Source organism: Lissotriton helveticus, chromosome 3_2, assembly GCF_964261635.1.
Source record: "Lissotriton helveticus chromosome 3_2, aLisHel1.1, whole genome shotgun sequence".
Classification (NCBI taxonomy): domain Eukaryota; kingdom Metazoa; phylum Chordata; class Amphibia; order Caudata; family Salamandridae; genus Lissotriton; species Lissotriton helveticus.
The window spans coordinates 2093392-2118514 of record NC_136062.1 but is presented as its reverse complement, the minus strand read 5'-3'; the positions used below and the strand labels follow the sequence as shown (position 1 = coordinate 2118514).

General features: G+C 47.9%; 1 protein-coding gene across 1 annotated transcript in view; it reads left to right on the top strand.

The window, feature by feature from the left end:
* ADAMTSL3 (ADAMTS like 3) overlaps positions 1-25123 on the top strand; it is a 2298702-nt gene that overhangs the window by 1817149 nt on the left and 456430 nt on the right. Inside the window, exons 16-17 of the mRNA XM_078684728.1 lie at positions 6420-6709; positions 19052-19181. Coding sequence (XP_078540854.1) covers positions 6420-6709; positions 19052-19181 — 420 coding nt within the window. The remainder of the gene's footprint in view (positions 1-6419; positions 6710-19051; positions 19182-25123) is intronic.

Sequence of the window (25123 nt, the reverse complement as noted above, 5' to 3'; positions counted from 1 at the left end):
ACTGGATAGACTAATTAGTTCTTCCAAGGCCTCAAATTTGGGCAGCACCAGATGATAAATTTTCCCAATATTTTCTTCCGATTTGGAAAATTTCTGCCATCTCACCCTACGCCTGTTTGAAGTTAGTACCAGATTTCCCCATTCATCTCTTTCCTCTGGGGGAGTGGGTCCTACAGGTTCGGGGAGATAAGCGATAAAGAGTAAGAGAGCGTTGTGGTCGCTATCAGTACGGGGGATTATACTAAAATCATCCACCTTTGGCCATAGACTGGTATCAACAAAAATGTAGTCCAATCGTGACTCGTGATTGGGTCTATTAAATGTGCACTTAGAAGGGGTGTCTGAAGGGGTGCGTCCATTGCATGCTCTTAACGCAAAATTAAGAGTTAATGACATGATTTGGACCGCAAGTGGAGACCAGGATCTAGGATGGGGCGAATGACACACTGGTATACCCCAAAAGTCGTCTTCTGTGGTGGGGCCCCTTCCCTCAAGCCCTCTAGGGGCTCGAAGTGGCAGTTAAAATCACCGCCCATTACCACCTTGATGTCTGTCGGCAGCTGGCCCAAAAAGGACGCAAGATCTTCTAATGTGGTGGACTCCGCCGTTGGTCCTACTGGGCGGGAATAAACATTTATTATTGCTAACTTAGGGGCGCCCTTCCAGTTTAGCAGAACGCACTGGATGTCTTGAGAAGACGTGGCTATAGTTTCCGCTTTGCAGCCAATATGGGAAGCTATCCATACTGCCAAACCACCCGAGGGCCTCCCCTTGCCATTCCAGGTAGCATTAATTTCAAATATGGCATAGCCAGTTTTAAGGACCGGCTCCCTCACCCATGTCTCTTGAAAGAGGCAGATGTCATTGTCTGTTATTAAGGAGTCCCATTCTTCCGTGTGTATTTTGTTGAAAATACCTGCAACATTCCAAGATAGTACCCTCAGGGCTCTAGAAGGAGTGTACAGATTAGGACCCTGCCCCCCTGAGGTATTACTACCTCTACGTACATTTGAGATGGAAGCCCCTAGAGGGGAGGGTAAACTATAATTAGGTGTAACTGGAAGGGGTGGGATCGTACCATAAGAGTCTCCTGACAGCTGGCGAGGGGAGTTGGCACCGGGAACGTGAGAATTTCCATTCGGCCCACTTAGGGCCCTCTCTACAGAAAGATGACCAGGAGAGGACCCCAGGCGTCAATCACAGGAGTCCAGGCCAGAGAGGACTCCGAATCTATTATTAACTTCCAAAGGTGTAAAAGGAAGCAAGTGGTCCATCCCCCCTGATTGAGAAAAGTGGTCCATACTCCTATAATTAGTGCCATAGCCCCTTTGTGGGACAGATTCCCACCCATGAGCATTCTTTAGGATCATGGGACCTGGATGTGAAGGGAGATAGTGATTAGTCTGTTTTGGGCCGTTAATTCCTATCGGGGGCATGGGGGGCCATGGGCATGACAGGGGAGCTACTAGGGCTCTTGGGTAAAAGTAGGTGAGATCGCACGGCATAATTGATTTGCCTAGGTTCCCCGGCATCCAGCTCAGAATATGCCTAACAACTTCTGGGTCCCTGAAATTAATCACAATCAAGTCACCATCTATATCTTTCTCCCGCCCCCCTAACCAGGAGAGTCGGCGCACATGCTCTATGTCCCCATTAACATTTGCCGGGAGTGGTCTATTTTTAGACAACCAGTACATGGTTTTGTTTTTGAGTTGCTCTGGACCTTCTCGCTTATCAGTGTCCAGGGTAGGCACACCCGTGAGCACCACTACATAAGGTAGTGATTCTGGGGGAAGTTCAACCTGGGGGATCCTACGTTTATGTGTGTTGCTAGGGGGTACCCTCTCTCCCACCGGGTGGCTTGGTTTTGTGGCTGTGCTATTTCCACCCTTCGAGTTGGTACCATTCTTGTTCGTAGAAGCTCTAGAAGGAGTGACGGAGGTTGTAGTACCTAAGGGGATATGGTGCACTGTTTTAGTGGGAAGGTTAGGCATGGGAAATGAGGCTGTTGTGGTGATGGTGGAATTAGTTTGGGCTGCCTTGGCTGGATTGATAGATGTTGAATGGGGCGTCTTAGAAGTAGAGGGTTTTAAGCAATTAAGCAAACTGTCTGCAGTAAGAGCTATACTAGATGTTAAAGGGACCTTCTGATTGACTGGTCTATTTAAAATAGCCTGTTCCAAGTTCCCTAGCCGTTGTTCAATGGCCAATAATCTGTCTACAATAGGGGACGTGAGCGTCCTGAGCATTTGCCCAAGGAACTCCAGAGTAGGGGCACCTGGGAGAGTCTCCTCCGGGATTGCAGTTGGAGGGGTAGTAACTAGAATAGGGGATGATGTTTGTCTTGCAGTCACTGTAGAAATAATGGGTTTAGTACCTACAGCTGGTTTGGGAACAGAGGCTGCACCCCCCCCTTTCCCCTTGCCAAAATCAGAATAGCTAATTTTGTCCTTTTGTATTGTACCCCCCTTCCTCATTCTCTTATTGGGCGGAGGACCATGGATTATCTGGGCCTCAGTTTTCCTCAGTTGGATTTTAGTAGTAGTTTTACCCATGGGGATAGGAGCTGGCATAAGTTTCTGGGCTACATCAGGATTGCAGGGTGGTGGGGAAGCGACAGTGAGCGAGTTAGATAAGTCCCCAGAAGGAGGTGGTGTAGAGGTAATATCCCTAAGAAGTTCTGGGATTCCCTGGGATGTAAAGGGATCCTCAGTAATAGGGGTCACCTCTGTACTGGGTATTACGATATGTGGGGACGTAGCCATGGAGGGTCTTGCCTTATAACCCTCAATGGAGCGTCGACTCTCCACCCTCCTCTCTGCTAGGGCTTCTTCTTTTTCAATTTCTGAAATGGACTTCTTAAAATAGTTATCTAAAGTACCCTTATTAGGGTTAGCCCCCACTGTCCCAGGAGAGGCCATGTCCATATGGCAGAGGATTCAGAACTGTGATAGTTATACCGGGGTAACTATCCTAGAGTAACCTAGCCAACAATAATAAGGGAACTTTACCAACACAGGATGGTGGGTCAAAAACGCAATGGAACACTTAAACAGAATATACAAAACAATGTATACCGTGGGAAGACCGGGTATAGGTTACACACATTTAAGAAAGGGACGGGGCCCAGCCCAGCCTCACCAGCCACCTAACGGCCACACAACGGCCCGCTCTTTGCCCGGTCTTCGCCCGCTTCCTCGTCCGCGCGCGTCCCGCGTACGCCTTCGAGGCGGGGTTGAAGTAGAGGAGGGGAGAAGGGGGCGGGAAGAGGAACCAGGTGCGCGCGGTGGACGGCGCAAGCACTGCTGGACCTCGCAGTCCCGCTCCCTATGCAGGTGGCGTGTCAATCACTCCCCCAGCCGCGGTGACCGAGCCGAAATGCTCCCAGGTCACTAAGAAGGACAGTCACAGGGCTCCGCTACAGTTTATGCCCCAAAACGGCCAGAAACAGAATCCAATGTTCCTCACGCTGCACGAGCGGCACCCGCGCCAGCGGGGGCCGCGAGGAGTTTAAGAGCTTCCAGGAAGGACCAGGGGGGTCGGAGGGAGAAGGGGGCGGGAAGAGGAACCAGGTGCGCGCGGTGGACGGCGCAAGCACTGCTGGACCTCGCAGTCCCGCTCCCTATGCAGGTGGCGTGTCAATCACTCCCCCAGCCGCGGTGACCGAGCCGAAATGCTCCCAGGTCACTAAGAAGGACAGTCACAGGGCTCCGCTACAGTTTATGCCCCAAAACGGCCAGAAACAGAATCCAATGTTCCTCACGCTGCACGAGCGGCACCCCAATGTAAAGCACAAGAGAGCGAGGGATCTTCATGTTAATTGGCCCTGCTGAGCTCTTAAAAACAGGAACAAAAGTCCTACAAGAACCATCTTTGCTGGCTTTGTATGGAGGGTGGGAGATTACAAACCTGTGTACAGGGGTCGGTGTACTCCACAAAACTGTCTGTTGTGGCTTCGTATGGAGGGCCGTAGAGTAAAAACCTGTGCACAGGGATCGGTGGATCGGTATCCACAGAACAGCCTGTCATCATGGCTACGAATGGTTGGCAGTTGATTAACCTGTGTAAAGGGGTCAGTGTATCCCACTGAGCCACGGGTCTGTGTATCCCATGGAACCATTTGAAGTGGCTTTGTATGGAGGGCCGTAGAGTAAAAACGGCTGTGCCAGTTAAGGATGTGGGTGGAGCTAATAGAGTGGGTGGAGCCAGTGGAGGAAAAGGGTGGAGCCAAAGAAAAGTAGGTGTGGCCTCCCAAAAACATTTCAGCACCTGCACTTCATATTTCACAAATTAAGCACTGCTAGGAATCACAACACTGGTCACACCAATTTGATTTTGGGGCTCTGCATCTGGGGGCACAGACATTCTCAAAAGCAAGTGACATCAGCACCCAGGCGTGAGGCCTACATACGGTTTGCACATCTTTTCTGGAGCTGAACAGCATCAGTGTAGAGGCACTACCTACTGTCACATAGAGGTACTGCTGAAATGTTTCCAGATCCAGTATACCTGGGGAATATTCAAAAGGTGAAGAACCTGCGAGTCTCTAAGAGAAAGAGCATTACTGAGGGTGAGTAACTGGTTCATATATATGTATACATACTTACATACATACATACATAGAGCACATTTCAGTCCCCCCCCCTCGCCTCCTTTCATCTATTGGTCTGTTAACTGTCATTCATATTTTTCTTCCACCAATCACAGCATGTAAAGTGCACTATCTATTTCTCAAGCCATTTTGTTGCCTTTATAGCCAAACGAGACAGACTGGCATGCCAATTATTGTTTTTTCCACTCACTTTTATATGTTAGCTTTTGTCATTTGTTGCAGTTCCCAATTTGGACCTGGCAATATTTAAATGGACTTGGTCGACCCTCTGTTCCAAAGGCAAACCACTCTGCAAAAACAGTGTGGCTTGCAATTAAACAGACATGTTCTTAGCATTTCTTCAGCCTCAGATTCAAGCATTCACATAAGATCATGTTAATTTCACTTGCAACCCCAAATGAATTGGCAGATGGCTTATACGGTTTAATGTTTCGCTTCATGTTCTAGCCTTTTGGTTGGTGTGTGTTGAATCCACAAACATAACTCTGTGGGTTAACTTTTTGCAGACCTCCACCTCATTGCTCTCGAAGAATTAGTGGCCTGTTTTCAATTCAAAATGTACTTGTTTGAGTTTGGCAGCAGTAGAGATCCAAGTATATGTTTGTAGATAAGACTGAGTTGATTAACTTAAGCGAATGTTGCAGTGTTGCATGTGGTGTGTGATTGTTAGTGTATAGCATAGACAACTATGTCTCAATGTAAAGGGCATCCACCACTTTGTTTATCAAATTAGAATCTTACCTATACATTTCTGTCATAAATGCAGAGTACAGTTCGTCTTGTGGTCACTTGTCTTGTATTTCGCTGCAGAATCTGGTAGTCTACGACAATGCTGAGTAGATTAAATTGTACTTTTGGTGAATATATATTTTGGAGATTTTGCAAGCTGTCTCCTTGTGCCCAGAATTTTCTGGATAGTAATGGAAGCTGGAATACGTATTGCTGTCTACTCTTGCCAGTAGTGCTTGTGTTGATTGAATACTCTTCTCAGCCTTAGAGTACAATATTAATGGGAGCGAGAGCAGGGAAGCAACTAACTCGGATATGCAAATTAATATGCTGTGGCATTTTTGGTCAAGAAAAGACCCATTATTATTGCATTCGTGTTTCCGTTTTATATCGAGAAATACTGGATTTGTACTATTGGGATTTGTGTACAGATTCACAACTAAGTACATGTAGGTCTAGTGATGGCACTCTATGTATATATATTTATAAGTTCATAAAATGCAAACCTATGGTCATACTGGGTTTAGGTGTAGAAATATTACTTTCCGCCTATGCAGACGGTATTTTAAAAATGTACTGATTGGTAATGTTTATTGGGTAGGCAGGTGGTTAGAGCAGGTCTTCCATCCACTTGAGTCACATGTTCCCCCACAGTCCACTTATTTATTTATTGGTTTAATAAAGCTCGCTATTACCCAAAGGGTAACGACCATTGGAAAGAAACTTCTCAGCTTACTGTAGTTCCTGCAGAAGGATGCAGTGTTCTCTTTGGACACCCACTTATGCTGAAGGACCTAAAAACCTTCTGGTAAGCCCTGAGCACACCCTATTGAGCCATACTGCTGACCCAGCATTCGGACGGGTATCGAGAGAAACCATTCAAATGTGGCCACACTCACCTGCCCACCATGTTGAATTAGCCATAGTAAGCTCACATCAGGTCGGAGTTTTAGCCCAGTTCAGCTTTTACCTTGATAAAGGTGATGTTTAGATGCATACATATGCTGAAGAGCCTTAATGTTGTATGTCCTTAAATCATTTTGTTTCACATAAGTGTCTTCTTGTGGATTCCTTTCAGGTTTATCCCAGATCCCTGGTCGCCTTGCAGTGCATCGTGTGGCCCTGGCTTCCAGGTGCGGGAAGTTAAATGTCGCATTCTTTTGACTTTTACTCAAACTGAAATGGAGCTTCCAGAGGAGGAATGTGAGGACCACAAGCCTCCAACCAAAAGAGCCTGCCACCTACGTGCATGCGATGGAGATTCGGTCCCAACCCTACTGGACTCGCCAGGCTACAAAGAGGAACGCAATGTGATTTACGACTGGGAATATATTGGGTTCACGCCCTGCTCTGCAACCTGCCAAGGAGGTACTTCATTGAGTTACATTTATGTTAATGCTCTTTTGGTTTCATAATGATGACTGATGTTTTATTAATTATAAGTACTGAAATGCCTATGCTTTTGATCACCTGCGGCAGTATTTCTTTCCGCTTGGTACAATGCGAGGTTTGTTACAAAGGGTTGCACTGCCCCTTAATTCAATAAAAGCTGCCTGTAAGTATGTTTTAGAGATCAAACTTACTATAGGGTACACACTAAAAAAAACATGCACGGCCGAGATTGATCAGTGCAAAAATGTATTCCACTGACTCAATGTTCTCGAAGCACAACAATGTATTTGAAGGTCACCCCATTTTTAAAGCACAGTTTGCGTTGTTCAAAACTTCCAAGATATGTACTTTGGCATTTGACTGCACTGTGGTGCACTGTGTAACTAAATAAAAATGCTAAAAGTCAGAGCTGTTTTTGGAAAATGTATTATTGCTGTTTCCAAAACTGATATGAATCTCAGGCAAAGAAAAACTATATTGTGTACACAATGAAATACTCAATTGAAGTTATCAGAAAGAGCTCATAAAATATTAAAGAAAGACGAGCTTGGAGTTACAAAAATACCTTCATTTCTAAAGGGATATTTATTTTATGTAATTACATATTTATTCATAGATCTACCTATTTGTTTATTAATTAATGGCAGGATGTTTGTAAGGGATAAATATAGTACCAAAGGTAGAAAACAGAGAGTCTGGGTTTATTAACAGGAAACATTGAGGGACCACGTTGCACCTAGCAAAGCAGTGGTATTCTTCAAAGGACTATCCAAACAAGTTGATGAAGACATTGGGGCAGATTTACAAGCCCCTTGTGCCACTTTTGCATCACTTTTCCCATGTTAAAAATGACGCAAAAGTGGCTCAAGGGCTTGTAAATAAGCCCCATTGTATGTAAGGTTGTGTTTGCAGCTCTTTCTTGACTGCTTCAGGGAGGGGAATCCAAGAGCCAGGGACAGCTTGTTAGCTTGGCAGCTTTATATACCTTTACAAAGATGTACTCTTTGCTCTAAATAAACAGTCACACGACTCACCAATGCCTAGATAAATTGATTTTGAGCGCTCCTTGCTTCTCGACTTCTCCTTTTATGACATCTGCTCTATGTCTAATTGTTCCTTTATTTCTCATTATCCCATTTTAAAATACTCCAAACACTTGATACATCATTGTTCACAGAGGGTGCCACCTTTCAACAAGAGTTCCTTGCATCCTCCATTTGGTATAATAAATTCATTAAATTCCGACTCAAATCATTTTACTTCAAACACTGGGAAGAGAAGGGTATTTTTTATGTTCATCAACTTGTTTCCCATAACTCTTTCATAACCTTCACTGCATTACAAGAACGTTAGAGCTGTTTGCAATTTTATTTGTATTCTTAAGATTAATCCCTCTTCTTCTTCCCTTTGTTGGTCTTGTCTCTCCTCGGATGGCACATTGTTACATTTAATATTTTATTGTCCTAATGTTGGAAATCCATTTGGTCCATATCTTCCAAGATATTTCATTGTAATATACCATTATCAATTCAAAATTTATTTCTTGGATCTATGTCTACTGATTTTCCTGACATTGCACCAAGTTTGAAACTGTTTGACCTTTTCATTTCCCTTGCATTTAAAGTGATTCTAACTTGTTGGAAAGATAAATCCAAAGTTTGCACATTAATGTGGTGGAACCTTATTTGTAATGAACATAGAATTTCTACTGTCTCATCATCAACGTTATCTCAGAAAATCAAATCTGATTTGTTTTGGATTCCCTTCACTTCTTATTTATCCTCTCACCCTTCCATATCTTAGTTCTTTATCTCATTTTCCCCCCTTTTCTTTTTTTTCATCTCTTTCTTTTCTCTCTTTCTCCCCTTTCTTGTTCCCTAATTTTCAAAACTTTCTTCTAGCTTCCATTTATCTTAATATGTACCCTTATTCTTCTTATTCATTTCTTAACTATAAGATGATCTCATTTCCCCTCTCTTTATTATCTCTGAATTAGATGCTCTTTATTATAATATTTTTTGATGTCATACACTATAGTATTCTATTGTTTCATCTTTTGTTCAATTGTAACTATGGTACTTTTATTATTACATCAATAAAAACGATTTAACAAAAAGATGTACTAATACTTAACGTTGTACAAGCACGGTCTAATATTACTACTATCCGAGCAAACATGCTAACAGGGAGCCGGCATTCGGTGAAGCCATGCATTTGAAAGTAGAGCATATATGAAATGTAGGTTTGTCCCGAGTTCAGACAATCTTACTTCAGTCACAATTCCCCATATGACACTGTGTTCTGTGTCTTCGTTGCATTTCTACTTGCACCAGATTTAGATCAAATGTTTGAACAAAAAACTAAAATGAAGGATATTTGTGGGCTGTGACTAATTACACTCCTCGCCTTCAAATGGTATTTTATTTATTTATGTATTTATTTATTTATTATGGCATGCCCCTACCTTAAAAAATTGACACGATGTATTATACATAGGGTGACCAACCGTCCGTAAATTTCACGGACAGTCCGTAATTTCGGCCGTCTGTCCGTTGTCCGTGAAGGATTCTTTAACGGACGCCATTTGTCCGTCATTTTAACAGGGCACCGGTTGCCTCACCCAAAGCCGGCACAGCTTGCACCCACCTCCCTTCTTCACTCCGATGCTGCACCAAAGCTCCTCAGATATTCAGCAGCATAGGAGAGGCACAGCGGGATGGCAACCCTCACACCTCCAGCCCTTGATGACCTGTTAAGAGGTGCTTCGAAGGTGACTGAGAGGGAGGGGCTGCAGGTTCAGGAGCAGCGACATCTATTCACATGCAAACAGCCCTGAATGCGCCATGTCTCTGCTATTTAGAGGGGGGCTCACACATTCAATTTCTACCCAGGGACCCAAACATCCTAGACTCGGAGAGATTACACCCCTGATTACACCGAGGCAGCATGTGCTTCTCTTCACCGAGCTTAATTACTGTCAATAAATTGTAAGAAAACCTTGGTTCTTCAAACATGCAGTCTATAATGTAATACAATAAAGAAATGGCACAATCGCACCCACGCTGATTAACAAAGTATGGAGGACAATCAGTTAAATCAGTTCTCTTAGATATCTCCTGTAAGTGCTGTACATCACAGTGGGGGATGGCATTTTGGACAGAGAGCCTTTCTTCTCGTTGTCTTGTGCAGGAGGGGGCGAGGAGCCCAAGATGATACTAGAATACTGCATGCCCACCCCTGTGCCCACCCTGGTGGATCCTGTTCCCTCTCCTGTGATGACTCCTGCCCTCCCCTCAGTGATGGCTCCTGTCCCCCCATGTGGTGGCTCCAGTCCACCCCCGCCTGTGATGGCTCCTGTCCCCCCATGTTGTGGCTCCAGTCCACCCCCGCCTGTGATGGCTCTTGTCCCCCCTTGTGGTGGATCCTGTCTCCGCCCTGGGTGGCTTCTGTCCCAGTCCTGGAACGGCCCCTGCAGCGAGGGTGAAGTTCTTGATGGGCCTCTTCTCAAAAGCGCTCAGCTCAAAATTAATATGGAAAGGTGGGCGAGTAAGTAAGTGAAGGGATGGGTGAATGGCTGGATGAATTAGTGAAAGGGTGAATGGATGAATGAAAGATTGAATAAATGGATAATGAGAGAGGATGGAGGATTGATGAGTGAGGGAAAGGATGGAGAGAAAATGTAAATAGCTGGATGTATGGGTGGAAGGGTAGCTGGATGATGGAGGAGGGGAAAGATGGATGATGGATGATGGATGATGGATGAGGAGAAGGATGGATGGATGGATGGAGGGGAAGGATGGGTGATGGATGAAAGGAAGGATGGATGAGGGGAAGGATGGATGGATGAGGGGAAGGGTGGATGAGGGGAAGGATGGATGGATGGATGAGGGGATGGATGGATGAGGGGATGGATGGATGAGGGGATGGATGGATGAGGGGAAGGATGGATGGGTGAGGGGAAGGATGGATGGATGAGGGGATGGATGGATGAGGGGATGGATGGATGGATGGAAGGATGGGAAGGATGGAAGGATGGATGGATGGATGGATGGATGAGGGGAGGGATGGATGGATGGATGGATGAGGGGAGGGAGGGATGGATGAGGGGAGGGATGGATGAGGGGATGGATGGATGAGGGGATGGATGAATGAGGGGATGGATGGATGGATGGATGAGGGGATGGATGGATGAGGGGATGGATGGATGAGGGGAAGGAAGGAAGGATGGATGGATGAGGGGAAGGAAGGATGGATGGATGAGGGGAAGGAAGGATGGATGGATGAGGGGAAGGATGGATGGATGAGGGGAAGGATGGATGGATAAGGGGAAGGATGGATGAGGGGATGGATGGATGAGGGGATGGATGGATGGATGGATGAGGGGAAGGATGGATGGATGGATGATGAGGGGAAGGATGGATGGATGATGAGTTGGTGGGTAGAAGGATGGATGGATGGATGGTTGATGAGGGAAAAGGATTGATGGATGATGAGGGAAAAGAATGGATGGATGATGAGGGGAAGGATGGATGGATGAGGGGAAGGACGGATGGATGAGGGGAAGGACGGATGGATGATGAGGGAATGGATGGATGATGAGGGGGTGGGTAGATGATGAGGGGAAGGATGGATGGATGATGATGAGGGGATGGATGGATGGATGGATGATGAGTGGGTGGGTAGAAGGATGGGTGGATGGATGGATGATGAGGGAAAAGGATTGATGGATGATGAGGGAAAAGGATGGATGGATGGATGGGGGAAGGATGGATGGATGAGGGGAAGGATGGATGGATGAGGGGAAGGACGGATGGATGAGGGGAAGGACGGATGGATGGATGATGAGGGAATGGATGGATGATGAGGGGGTGGGTGGATGATGAGGGGAAGGATGGATGGATGATGAGGGAAAAGGATGGATGGATGATGAGGGAAAAGGATGGATGGATGATGAGGGGAAGGACAGATGAATGGATGGATGATGGGTGGGTAAAAGGATGGATGGATGGAGAGTGGGTGGGTGAAAGGATGGATGGATGATGAGTGGGTGGGTGAAAGGATGGATGGATGATGAGTGGGTGGGTGAAAGGATGGATGATGAGTGGGTGGGTGAAATGATGGATGGAAGGATGGATGAGTGGGTGGGTGGATGGTGGGTGGGTGAAAGGATGGATGAGTGGGTGGGTGGGTGGGTGGTTGGGTGGATGATGGGTGGGTAGGTGGATGAGTGAAATGATGGATGGATTGATGGATTGATAAGTGCAAGGGTGAATGAATGGACGTATGAGTGAAAGGGTGGATGTAAGGATAGATGAGTGAGTGAAAGGGAGGGTAGATGGACAAAAGGATGAATAGATGTGTGAAGGAGTGAAATGATAGATGGATGAATGATAGGGTCAATGGATGGATTCATGAGTGGATGAGTAGATGGATGGATGGGTGGGTGGAAGGAAGGATGGCTAAGTGAAAGGGTCAATGGAGAGAGAAAGGGAGGATGATGGATGACTAAAAGAGTGGATGGGTTGAAGGATTAGTAAGTGAAAGGATGGCTGGATTGGTGAAAGGGTAAATGTCTGAATGGATGAGTGAATGGATGGATGGGATGAAGAGTGGATGGATAAGTGTACAGATGGATAGTGTGAAAGGATGGATGGATGGATAATGGAGGATGAGTGAAAGGATGGATGAGGGGATGGATGAAGGGATGGATGAGTGAAATGATAGATGGAAGGATACATGATGGATAGGTTTGCAAATGGTTGAATATGTTTGGAAATGGTAAGACTTACTTATATACTATTGCGCGACCTCTGATGTGTCTGGAAAACGTACTGTCGCAGCGCTGGCGCCCATTGCAAATATACACCGACACTGAGGTAAGAAATGTACGTCTTACTTTATTCCCTGCCAGCCTCACACTGGCTTACAGACTAAAATCCTTCCTGTGTCCTCACTTCCTCTTCCTGCTGCCTGTCCTGTCTCGCACAGGAAGTCAGGCAGGACGACACTACATCTCCCCTGTTTTGCAGAGTCTCACTTCTTCTATATCTCTTCGACCAGACGTCGGGGTTTCCTGATCAGACGTTGCGGTCGTTCTCTGTGTCTCGGCAGGGGACTGTGGGGACTGTGGTGATTTGTGGTTTCCACCATTCGCGTGGGGCTATGATGGCTTGGGTCACTGTTGTCACTCTGATTGGAAGAGTCGCTTGAGGGTAGATTTGGCACAGTCTCGTGGCAGCCGCGTCGGTTGCATTTCCTGAAGTGTGAGATGTTTCTTGTCACTTGTTTGTGGTCAGCTTTGGCTGTGACCATGGTTCCTTTCTTCTTGGTGACTTGCATGGGAATGTCGAGGTATCGACTGTCTGCTTTGGATCGCCGATCACTCCGCACTATCACCCAGTCTCCTTCTTGTATGTTGGAGTCTTTGGCATGTCTGCGTTGATCAGCATATGTCTTCATTCGGTGCTTCTTGGTGTGATCAATGTCCACAAGGGTGTTGTGATCAACCGTGACTTTCCGTTGTTGCGGATTTTCATATAGCATGGGCAGTCTTGTCCTGGGTGTCCTTCCTAGCATTACAGTTGCTGGGCACTGAGCTGTGGTGTTGTGCGGCGTATTCCGATACGCTCTGAGTACTTCATTTAATGTCTGCTGGACGTCTCGGTGAGTCAGTTCTGCCTGCTGGATTGCTCTTTTTAGTGTCCCCATAAATCGCTCCACCATACCATTTGCCTGTGGCCATAGCGGAGTGATTTTCTGGTGCTTGAAGTTTAGGTGGGTTGCAAAGTTCGTGAATTCATGACCGTTGAAGGGAGGTCCATTGTCTGTTTTTACTCGCAGTGGGATGCCCCAGGCTGCAAATATCTCGTCAAGCACTGGGATCACTGTCGTTGCTCGAGTTGATGATATCAGTTGTGCGAATGGGAAGCGGGAGTATTCATCCATGGCAACAATGATATACTGTCCTGATTGTAGTGGGCCGAAGAAGTCGACCGCAATCTGTTGCCATACTCCATCTGGCAGTTCTGACATTTGTAACGGTGCCGGTGGTTCTTCCTTGCTGACTACTTGGCATGTGACGCAGTCCTTCAGGGTTGTCTCGACCATGTAGTCAAGGGTGGGGAACCAGACTCGTTCTCTCAGAGCTTTCTTGGTTGCATTGATGCCTCTGTGTCCTTCATGTGCCAGGTTGATGACCCCTTGGCGTAGTTTGAGAGGAATCACAATTCTCCCCCCTCTTAAAAGGAGACCATTGTCACTGATGGAGAGTTCTGCACGCACTCGTTGGAATGCGGCTAGGTCTTGTCGGAGTTGAGCTGACTCGGAGGAGGACTGCTTCACGTCTCTCCATGAGTTGGAGCGAATGCGGGTCATCACTGCTTGGACGAGGGGGTCAAGTGCGGACGCCTCCTGGATGGCTTCGACAGGAACAGTGGGAGGACACGCAGCGTCAACGACAAAGTGAAGATATTCGTCAGCCACAGAAAGTGCAGAACGGGCACCCGCCAGCGGGTGTCGTGACATGAAATCAGCTGGGTTTTCAGCTTTCCCAGGTTTATGGATGATGGAGAAGACGTAGTCTTGGAGGCGCAAGCCCCACCGCTCAATGCGTGGTGGCATTTTCGCATTGGGGTTGCCAAAAATTGTAATGAGCGCCTGATGATCTGTAATGATCGTAAAATGTTTGCCATAAACAAAAAGGTGGAAGTGTTCGCACGCCCACACCACAGCTAGGCTTTCCTTCTCCGGCTGGGAGTATGCCTTTTCTGTATCCGTCAGACTGCGGCTTGCGTAAGCGATGATGTGTCGTTGGTCTGAGTCTTCGCGGTACTGGGCCAGAATGGCACCCAGGCCCACTGGACTGGCATCCACTGTGATTTCAGTTTTCTTCTTCGTGTCGAAGTACGCCAGATTGATAGCTGACCCCACGGCATGTTTGATGACGGAGAACGCATGTTGACACGCTTCCGTCCAATCGAATGGCTGACCTTGGCGAGTGAGTTCTCGCAGTGGGTAGCTGATTGTGGCGTAGTCGCGGATGTACCTCGCGCAATAGCTTGCCATGCCAAGGAAAGAACGTAGGTCAGTGACATCTCGGGGTTTCTGAGTGTCGGCCAGGGCTGCTACCTTCTCAGGGTCCGGTCTCATGCCCTCCTTCGAGAAGATGTGTCCGTAGAATTTTAAGGTGTCTTTATGAAATTCCCATTTGCTGGCATTAAGTGTTAGGTTTGCCGTCATCAGTGCATGACAGACCCTGTCCAGGGCTGTGTCGTGTTCTGTTCTGTCCTTCCCAAATACCAGCAGATCGTCACTATAGTTGAAGGCATTTGGGATGCCTTGGATGACTCGCCTGATGGCCTCCTGGAAGATCTCGGCGGCCGAGGATATGCCAAAGTTCAGGCGTTTGTAGCGGAATAGGCCTTGGTGCGTGGTAAAAGTCGTGATATATCTTGACTTGTCGTGGAGCTCCAGCTGGTGATAACCTTTATTAAGGTCGAGCTTGGAGAATACTGTGGCGCCATTCAACTTGGTGATCATGTCACTGATATATGGCCCAGGATGGCGTTCCCGCTCAATGGCAGTGTTGGGCGCGCGCATGTCAACGCACAGCCTGACCTTGTTGTCTTCTCCTCGTTTTGGGACTACTACGACTGGCGATACCCACGGGGTGGGACCCGTCGTGCGTTCTATGATGTCTGTTCGAAGGAGGTCTTGGAGCTCGTCATCAACGGCCTTTTGTAGATGGAATGGCACCTTCCTGTGGTGTTGGGCAACCGGTGTCACATTTTCGTTGATGTGAAGCTTTACTTTGAAGTGGTTGAGCTTCCCGAGTCCTTTGAATAAGTTGGGAAATTTCGCAACGATGTCGGGAGTGTCCTCCGTCATGTAGAGGAGTTCTACGAGTTTGAGTCTTTCTGCTGTGGGGAGACTGAGGAGACAGTCTGCCAGATCTGGTCCCTCCACTACATGAATGTAGGCATCAATTGTCCGGTCCTTGAACGTGAGAGTGGTGCGGAAACGGCCTAAACAAGGCAGTGGCTTGCGTGACATCCACGTGAAGACACGAACAGCAGCCGGTTCCAGTTTGGGCTTGTGTTTCATGTTTTGATGTTCTAAAGCACAGATATAGTTTAAGGATGCTCCAGAGTCCAAAACAAATTTAGCTGGGTGGTCGCCTATCAGGATGTCGAGTTTTGGATATCGCTTCAGTCGATCCGGGTCAGCAACCATGCATATGTACTCATCACGATCCGGGGTTGTTACCATGCATATGTATTCATCACTGTCTTGTGATGTGGGGGTGCGCGATGGTGACTCACTGGATGTGTCTCTGCGTGACCGATAGGAGTCCGTCACATGACGTCTTGAGCGATGGCTACTTCCGGAACGACCTCTTGACTGATGCGAGTATGCTGACTGGACGCTGGAGTTGGACGAGCTGGAGGACCTGCGTCCCTTGTCTTTTATGGCTCGGGCGTGGTGGCGTGACTCATGCCCTTTGGTTGATGATCTGTGACTTGGTTGCTTGGCTTGGCATGCAATCTCGAAGTGATTGTCTCTTCCACAGCGGTGGCATCGTTGCCCGATGGCTGGGCACTGTCCTGAGTGTGGGTAGTCCTGCCCGCATCTATAACAGGTAGGCGAGGCTTTTGTGGACCTCGTGTGTCGCGAGCTTCGACGTGATGGCTGAGACCTGTGGGACTTGGAAGTGGGCTTGGTGGTCTTGGAGGACCTGTGTGCCTGAATGCGCAAAGCATGGTCTTTGTGATCCGATGATTTCTGTGTCCCCATCCGCTTCGCGTAGTCCTCCGCCTGGTCATTAATTCTTGTCAGTTCCTCGATTTCGTCTAGTGTGTATGGTTTTTTTAGGAGTCTCCGGCGCAAGGTTTCAGATGAGCAGCCGTCGATGATGCGGAGCCTCAGGGCGTCTTCCGTTTTAAAGTTGTCAAAGTCGCAGTATCGTGCGAGTCTACGTATGCGCATGATGAAGTCACTCATACATTCATCTTTCTCCTGCGTGGCAAGGTTGAACGTATGGCGCTCATAATCTACATTGCGTTTGTGGAGAAAGCGTCTGTCAAGTGCAGCTTTGGTTTCATCATAGGTGGCTGTTGCAGCGTTAGGCAGTTCTTTGATGATTTGTGCAATGTCCGGACCAATCAGATTTCTCAAAGCCACAAGTTTTTGCTTGTTATCTTGTACTAGGGATCCGACCATGTAGTCCTCAAAATCTTCACTCCATGTTTTCCACGATGGGCCCATGCTGTTGCCTGGCGTCAGTGGTAAAGGCTGAGGTTGGCGCATGAAGGAGGCTCCCACTGGGTTGTTCGCCATTGCAGGTACAGTGGCTGGAGGAGCAGGGCCTCTTGTGCTGGGAGCTGGGCTTCCTGTACTAGGAGCTGGGCTTCCTGAACTCGCTGTGCTTGATGCACTTGACGCTGTGGTGGCGGTGCCTGAGGAGCTATCAGGGCCCGGGTTGGACATCTGCACTTAGCTGGCTCTGAAAAGCTGTAAAGAGCGTTGTCTAGTGCTTATTTGCGGAGTATTAGCAGCATGCAGTGTTTATTTGTCACCAATCAGCTCCTTGAGCCTTCATGTCTCTTGGTTGACCTTTTATCTTGGCAATGTCCTTATTTAACGAGTGGCGCCTGACTTTAAGATGGCCGCCATGGAGAGAGCGCAGGTTTATTGAAGGGCGGGCGCCTGACTTCAAAATGGCCGCCGCGCGGGACAGTAGGCCTCGTGTCTCTGTCTCTGAGACTTGCAGACAGCGCGTGAGGGAAGCGGCAGGGTTTAGACTCACACTCGCTCCTCGCGCTGCATTCCGTGCTGGCTCTTCTCTCCTTGCCTGCGTCTGGGGTCGGGCGCTGTCTTCCGGCGCTGCACACTCGGCTGCTTCTTCTGGACACGTGGGGGCCGCGCTCTGGCATACGCGCCTACCTCCTGGTGTAGCAGTCGGGTGCTTGGGGTGTCGTTCGCGCACCCGCGCTCTGGTCCTTTTGCGCCTCTCTTCCCCGGGCAATAGCGGCGAGCGTCTCTCGCCGGCAGCAAGCAGGTGGCGCCTTTCGCCGGCAGCGGTCAGGTGTTCTTTGGCTTCGGCGGTTTTCTCCGCTGCAGGGTTCGGTGGTTGGCCACGTCGGGTGGCTGGGCAATGCTGCGTGTGGGCTTTACAAGCATCCCATCCTCGTCGCCATTGTCGCAGCGCTGGCGCCCATTGCAAATATACACCGACACTGAGGTAAGGAATGTACGTCTTACTTTATTCCCTGCCAGCCTCACACTGGCTTACAGACTAAAATCCTTCCTGTGTCCTCACTTCCTCTTCCTGCTGCCTGTCCTGTCTCGCACAGGAAGTCAGGCAGGACGACACTACACGTACCTATTGTCCTGAAGTTTTGTCCTGAATTTTGACCTCCTGTCCTGAATTTGTGTCCTGAATTTTGTCCCTTTGTCCCGAATTTTTACACTCACCGTCCTGAATTTGCACCAATGCCAGTTGGTCACCCTAATTATACATCTATCCACGGCAGAATGACTGACATAACACCCCATACTTTAAAGGAAACCCTCAGCCCACTCTATGGTATTCACCTGCCCCAGCGTGTCACAAGAGTGCACAAGCAGGAGTAGCTGTGGTGCACACTGGCTCAGGAGCAGCTCATGAGAGTCTCTGCGCTGCACATACAGCCAAAGGGGTAGCTAGACAGAGCATAAGGGTAGTAGTCTTAATCCCTACTTAACGTCCGTGAGAACGTTCCAGAACCCCATCCCTTTTCTCCGCACAAAGATGCTTTATCAGTACTTTCTCTGAATCGAGTCCAAAAGGCAAATCAATGGCAAAGTGAAGTCCTTTGTGCATCAATCTTAAACGGGAGATGATACCCAACAGCCAGTGATGGTTGAAAAAAATCCCCAGAGGCCATGTTTTTTTTTCTTAAAGCAAGCACTGCTGAATGCACGGTTTGCCAGATACCTCGGCAGCCTCGTCGTGATTTCATGTCATGCCCTTTCTTTCACCACCTCACACTTCCGGACCTTTGATCTCACCGTTGAAGGTCCCTTTCCATCTCTACTTTCTCCCTTTGATACTGTTTTCCGAATTGTATCCCCCTCCTTCCTTCTCCTTTTTCTGCCTATCTCTTTCTTGCTCTGGGCCAGTGTCTGATGACGAAAAGCAGGTCATGGGCCCCAAAACGAGGGCCACTACCAACTTTACAGCAGGTAAGAAAGTAATGCCTTGGAAGCATGTATATGTTGTGCTGTAAAATGTAAAATGCCTTACCCTCTTGACAACCCTTCCTGTGTTTTGAAATGCAGGTAAGCGAGACGCCCTTGCCATGTGCCTGCACACGGAGAGCAAGGAAGCTGTCAATGACACTCTCTGCGACTCGTCCAAGCGTCCGCCTGCCATGAGCCAAGCCTGCAATGCAAAGCCCTGCCTGCCAAGGTACGACTTTAATACAGATTTAGCATTGGTGGCAAAAGTACATTTATACCCTATTATTTCAGATATGAAACATCGCTGTAACGACAGTGAAAAGTCAATTACAGTCCATGGAGAGCTGAGTAGGCGAGTTGTGATTTTAAATAGTACTGCCCTTATTGCAGACAGCATCCGTTGGCTGGGAGGGTGGAAAGCAGCATGAGGCTTGTATTATCAAATAGCTTCCATATTTTTCATCTGTGATAGAACTTTCGAGATCACTACAACACTCTCGGGTTATGGCTTCCTGCGCGTTTGATGAATGGAGAAAACATCCGCACTGCCAAGTGTGGCCTGACACAGATCACGGCGCAGAAGGATATGACGCATCTCTGACTCGGTGCTCTTTGACTAACGTGGTGCGAGGTATTTTCCCTCCATTAACCCCCAGATGAGTTATAAACATTTTGAAAATGAAAAACATACATATGTAATTGTTGGTGGGTAATATGTGTACGAGGTTATCCATCGTTATGTTTAGTGTGACAATGGAAAGGGGCAAGCATCCATTTTGAAATAACAATTTTTGTAAAATTGAAATTATTCCCATGACTCATTAAAGCACACCTCATACATCATGTGAGATCGTGTTTAAACTAGGTACAAACAACAATACAACCACTGCATTTAGTAGTAGGGTTTAATTTGTTTATGCCAAAGTTTTACATTTGTTCAGCTCACATAACAAAAGTTATTTTTTTTTTTTTAAATTCTTAGCAGTTCTTTTTGAGAAAAAAAAGACAACACTCCTAAATGTTTTCGGTGCAAAATGCCATTCACCATCTCTCAATCAATCAATCAAGAAACTTGTAAAGGGCTACTACTCAGGCAAGGCGGGGGAGGGGCAGGGTGGGGGTTGCTAAAAACCGGAATATGGATAATTGGATGTAAGTAAACAATCAGCCACGCCCGTGGAGGGAGTTACGGTGGGGCAGGAAGGCGGGGCGGGGGAGAAGTAGGGTGGGGGCTGCTAAAAACAGGAATATGGATAATTGGAGGTAAGTAAACAATTTAATTAATAAAACGAATTTCGTAGTGCGTACTGCCTCGCATTTTTCGATGCAGGGCGCGCTACGAAATTCGTTTTATTTATTAAATTGTTTACTTACCTCCAATCATCCATATTCCGGTTTTTAGCACCCCCACCCTGTCCCTCCCCGCCCTGCCTTCCTGTCTCACCGTAACTCCCTCCATGGGCCGCGGCTGTAAACAATTTAATAAATAAAACAAATTTCGTAGCGCACCCTGCTTCGCAAAATGCAAGGCAGTGCACGCTTCGAAATTCGTTTTATTAATTAAATTGTTTACTTACCTCCAGTTATCCATATTCCCGTTTTTAGCACCCCCCCAACCCGCCCCTCCCCCGCCCCGCCTTCCTGCCCCACTGTAACTCCCTCCACGCCCGCGGCTGGCAGAGGTTGCATGGAATGCGAGGCGGTGGATGAGGTAAGCAGGTCTCGTCTCGTGTAGGGCTCTGTGGTCGTGTGTGAGGATCTTGAAGGTGATTCTTTTGTTGACTGGGAGGCAGTGGAGGTCTCTCAGGTGACTGGTGATGTGGCTGTGGCAGGGTATATTGAGGATGCTTTACAGTTTCTTAGGGAGTTTCTGGGTGATGCCGGCATAGAGTGCATTGCAGTAGTTGAGTCTGCTGCTGATGAGTGTGTGGGTGACCGTCTTTCTGGACTCAGTGGGGATCCACTTGAAGATCTTTCAGAGCAGGCATAGCGTGTGGAATTAGGATGATGAGATGGCATTGATCTGGCAGTTCATGGAGACCGAGGAGTTCAAGCTTTCGTGTGTGGTGGCTCCAAGATCTGCGGGACACCAGAAGTCGTCCCAGGTGGAGGGGGTGGAGCCCAGGATGAGGAATTCAGTCTTCTCTGAGTTTAGCTTGAGGAAGCTGTCCTTCATCCAGGTGGTGACAGCCTTCAACTCATCATGGGAGTTGTTCTTGGCAACTGTGTTTTTGTTGGTGAGGGAGGGGATTTGTTGACCGTTGAGGAAGGATCAGATCAATTCCAGGGCTTGTTCGCGAGTGGCAGCATTGTTGAGTTTTGTGCATAGGGTGCGGTGGGAGACGGTGTTGAAGGTGGCCGAGAGGACCAGGAGGATGAGGGCTGCAATTTCGCCTTGGTCGAGGAGGGTGCAGATGTCATCTGTGGTGGTGAGGAGGGTGGTCTCGGTATTGTGATTGCTTCAGAAACTGGATTGGGATAGGTCCAGGATGAGGTTTGCTTCGATGAATGACAATGTATGCAAAACATGGAGGGAAATACAGCACGTTCGTTTTACGAGGTAAATCTCAATACTTTGTTTACTTCTTTGAAAAATAGTGTAGTAAAGTGGTAGACAAATTCAGGGACCACATTATTAAAAAAGGATCTCTTGTACAAATGGCACTTTGAGTCTATTTGGCATACAGGTGTTGCAGTTTGACTTTACACTAGATGCAAATGCCCTGCTCTGTAATAACGAATGTAGGTATTTTCGTCTGATTGCTTGTTAGTGAAATGCATTTAGTGGGCAGAAAATGTGATTCATGCATTTTACTGACTGCTGAGTGGAATTCGCTATTGAAGGCATGTCTGTGAAGCAGTCATGTCATTACAGTTTAACAGGGACAATTCCTGCAAATGTCTTTTTCTATTTAATCGCTTTGGATAAACATTCTGAACTCCACCCTAGTCTTTTGCAACTGCTGTATGGTAATCAGCCACACATTTCCCACATTGCCTCCAATAAGCCAGTAATCATTGCCAGGATCCTGTTTAATTTGGGCCACAATTGCCTTTCCACGTTAGCTGTTTGTTGCTCAGCCAGCTGGAGATTGTTCTAGAATGTTTTCTGCTTCCTCCAGTTCCTTGAGTGAGTGAGATTTAAAAATCTGCCTATGCTTCTCTTGATTTTGTCTTTGAAGCTATTTATTCTGCTCATCTACACATTGCCGATCTTATGCAGATAGCTCTCCGCCAAATTTTAATATTCATCTTGGAGCCATTGCCTTGTTTATCTGTTCCTAATTCTTGTAAACTATCTTTCTGACTGCCCGCTTATCATGTTGCCTGACTTATAGTTATCCAACTGTTAGAAGGCAGATGGTGACTGATTTTGATATTAATAACGAAGCCATTTTTGGATCATGTTGTTGCGCCCATCACTGGCGTAACGAAACCTGAGGGGGGCCTCTGCAAAGTACATGGAGGGCCCCCCTCTGTACTCACTTGGGACATCTCAGGCCAGGGTACTGTGCTGAGGGGGCCCCCTGAAGCTCAGGGGCCATCCACACTGTGGGGGCTGCGAGGGCTTTTGTTATGCCCCTGCCTCCCGTACCATCCATGTTTGCCTGTTACAAAATCATCTAAACTACTGTTCTGGCGGACCGCTATTATCATGTTTCCTGCAGTATGGGTCTTCACTATAAGAAGCCGGAGAGTGAAATTTTGGTTGAAAGGAGCCCCATTACTAGTGTAACCTTGAGCTGATTTAAAATGATCTAGTGCCTTAATGCAAACACTGGGGCCTGTGAGGATCCTGAGCATATCCCGGTACTATATGGTATATGAACAGAAGCAGGGCTTTAAGTAGGCTTGGTCTCACCGGGTCTGAGCACCGGCAGTTTTTTTAAGGAGGCCTCGAAACAGGTCTCTATCGGGCTCTGTTTTGTTACCTGGCACAGGCGGTCCGTTGTTTTCGAGCGTTACAGGGGAAGGGAAATCCTTTAATGAGAGTCATTTTTTCTCTGGATTTCTCTTCTCGGAACTCAGGAGCAGCAGCATTGTTCTGGTGTCACTAGGGCTTTATGTGGAACATTTTTCAATATTATATACAAGCAAGAGTTGCTGCTTATTTATCTTACGCAACTAACAACCATTGACAAAGCCAATAGTCCTGACTTGTATGTATGATGTTACTTGCTGTATCATATATCTGGATGCAATGCAGAAACAGCAAAATATCAGTCGGGCGGCACACTCTGTTGACCTCTGAGGCGGAAGCCGGAGGTGTGTTATTGTTTTTAATCTGTCTGGTTTTTTTTAAAAGCTGAAACTTTCACTCGCACTTGCACTGCTTTTAATTGGCGCTCTCACCTGCATGTAAAGCGCTCTGACTCCAGCGCCTAGCAGGCTCGCCTAAATTCCCCCTGACACAGCCGAGTTAGGGCTGAGACAGGGTAACCCCCCTCCATCCGCCTTTGCCGCTCGAGGGCTGGACACGCCCACTTCGAGGCCACGCCCCCTTGCATTACTTAAACGCCGAAATCCTAGCGCTGATCAACTCTGTTGACCTCTGAGGCGGAAGCCGGAGGTGTGTTATTGTTTTTAATCTGTCTGTTTTTTTAAAAGCTGAAACTTTCACTCGCACTTGCACTGCTTTTAATTGGCGCTCTCACCTGCATGTAAAGCGCTCTGACTCTAGCGCCTAGCAGGCTCGCCTAAATTCCCCCTGACACAGCCGAGTTAGGGCTGAGACAGGGTAACCCCCCTCCATCCGCCTTTGCCGCTCGAGGGCTGGACACGCCCACTTCGAGGCCACGCCCCCTTGCATTACTTAAACGCCGAAATCCTAGCGCTGATCAACTCTGTTGACCTCTGAGGCGGAAGCCGGAGGTGTGTTATTGTTTTTAATCTGTCTGTTTTTTAAAAGCTGAAACTTTCACTCGCACTTGCACTGCTTTTAATTGGCGATCTCACCTGCATGTAAAGCGCTCTGACTCCAGCGCCTAGCAGGCTCGCCTAAATTCCCCCTGACACAGCCGAGTTAGGGCTGAGACAGGGTAACCCCCCTCCATCCGCCTTTGCCGCTTGAGGGCTGGACACGCCCACTTCGAGGCCACGCCCCCTTCTCTCCACCCTAAATGTGCCGGCCATACCAGCGCAGCGGACGAGCGCAGCGGGAGCGCCGTTTGCGCGCCGAAGGCGCGCCTAAGGCAAGCCCGTCTGCGCCCGTCCGCGCACGACCGGGCCTAGGGCCAGCCCCCATGCCGGATCCCACCGCCATTAGGCGACTCTACTCTCGGCGAGATCTCCTTAGCCTCAGACCCTCGAAAAACAACAACTGTCATGATACACATGACCCAAATGTCCCCTTCGTCGGCTGTAACATCTGCAAACCTGGAAACCTACTCCTTCCCAGGCTGGCCGTCCCTCTCCCGGGCCTCAAATTAGCGACACTTAATTGTAGATCGCTCCCCAAACACGCCCTACTCATTAACCACTTAATTGTCGACCACGACCTGGATATACTATTCCTCACCGAAACCTGGATCACTAGCCATTCTAACGCCGACATAGTCGCGGCCCTCCCCCCGGGCTTTCTCATCATGTCCCAACCCCACCCTGTAGGTCGAGGTGGTGGGATAGCCATCATCCACCGAGACTACTTCACCTGCCGTTCGACAGAGATCCAGAGTAAGGAGTCGGAGAGCTGTCTGTTTACACTGACGCTCTCGCCGACCTACTCCCTATCAGGCCTTCTGGTTTACAGACCCCCTGGTCATTTCGGACCTTTTTCCACCACGTTCCTGGAATCCGTCTCTTCCCTGGCCTACCAAACTTCCAACTTCCTGATTACAGGCGACCTCAACATTCATTTCGATGACCCAACAGACACCGGGTCGTCCGATTTAATCTGTGAACTTGGCGCCCTTGGCTTCTCCTTGACTAACTCAGGAGCCACGCATGCGAAAGGTCACCTACTTGACCCTGTATTCTCGAACATCCCTTCCCTCCAGTTCACCAATTCCATCCCCCTCCCGTGGACAGACCACTTCCTGGTCTTGACCCATCTCCCGGGGGCCTTTAAGAAACCCCACAACCCTCCAACCCTCATCAAGGATAGATCCTGGGCCAGACTTTCGACTGACAACTGGGCCTTGGCGCTCGACGCTTCTACCCCCACTCTTGCAG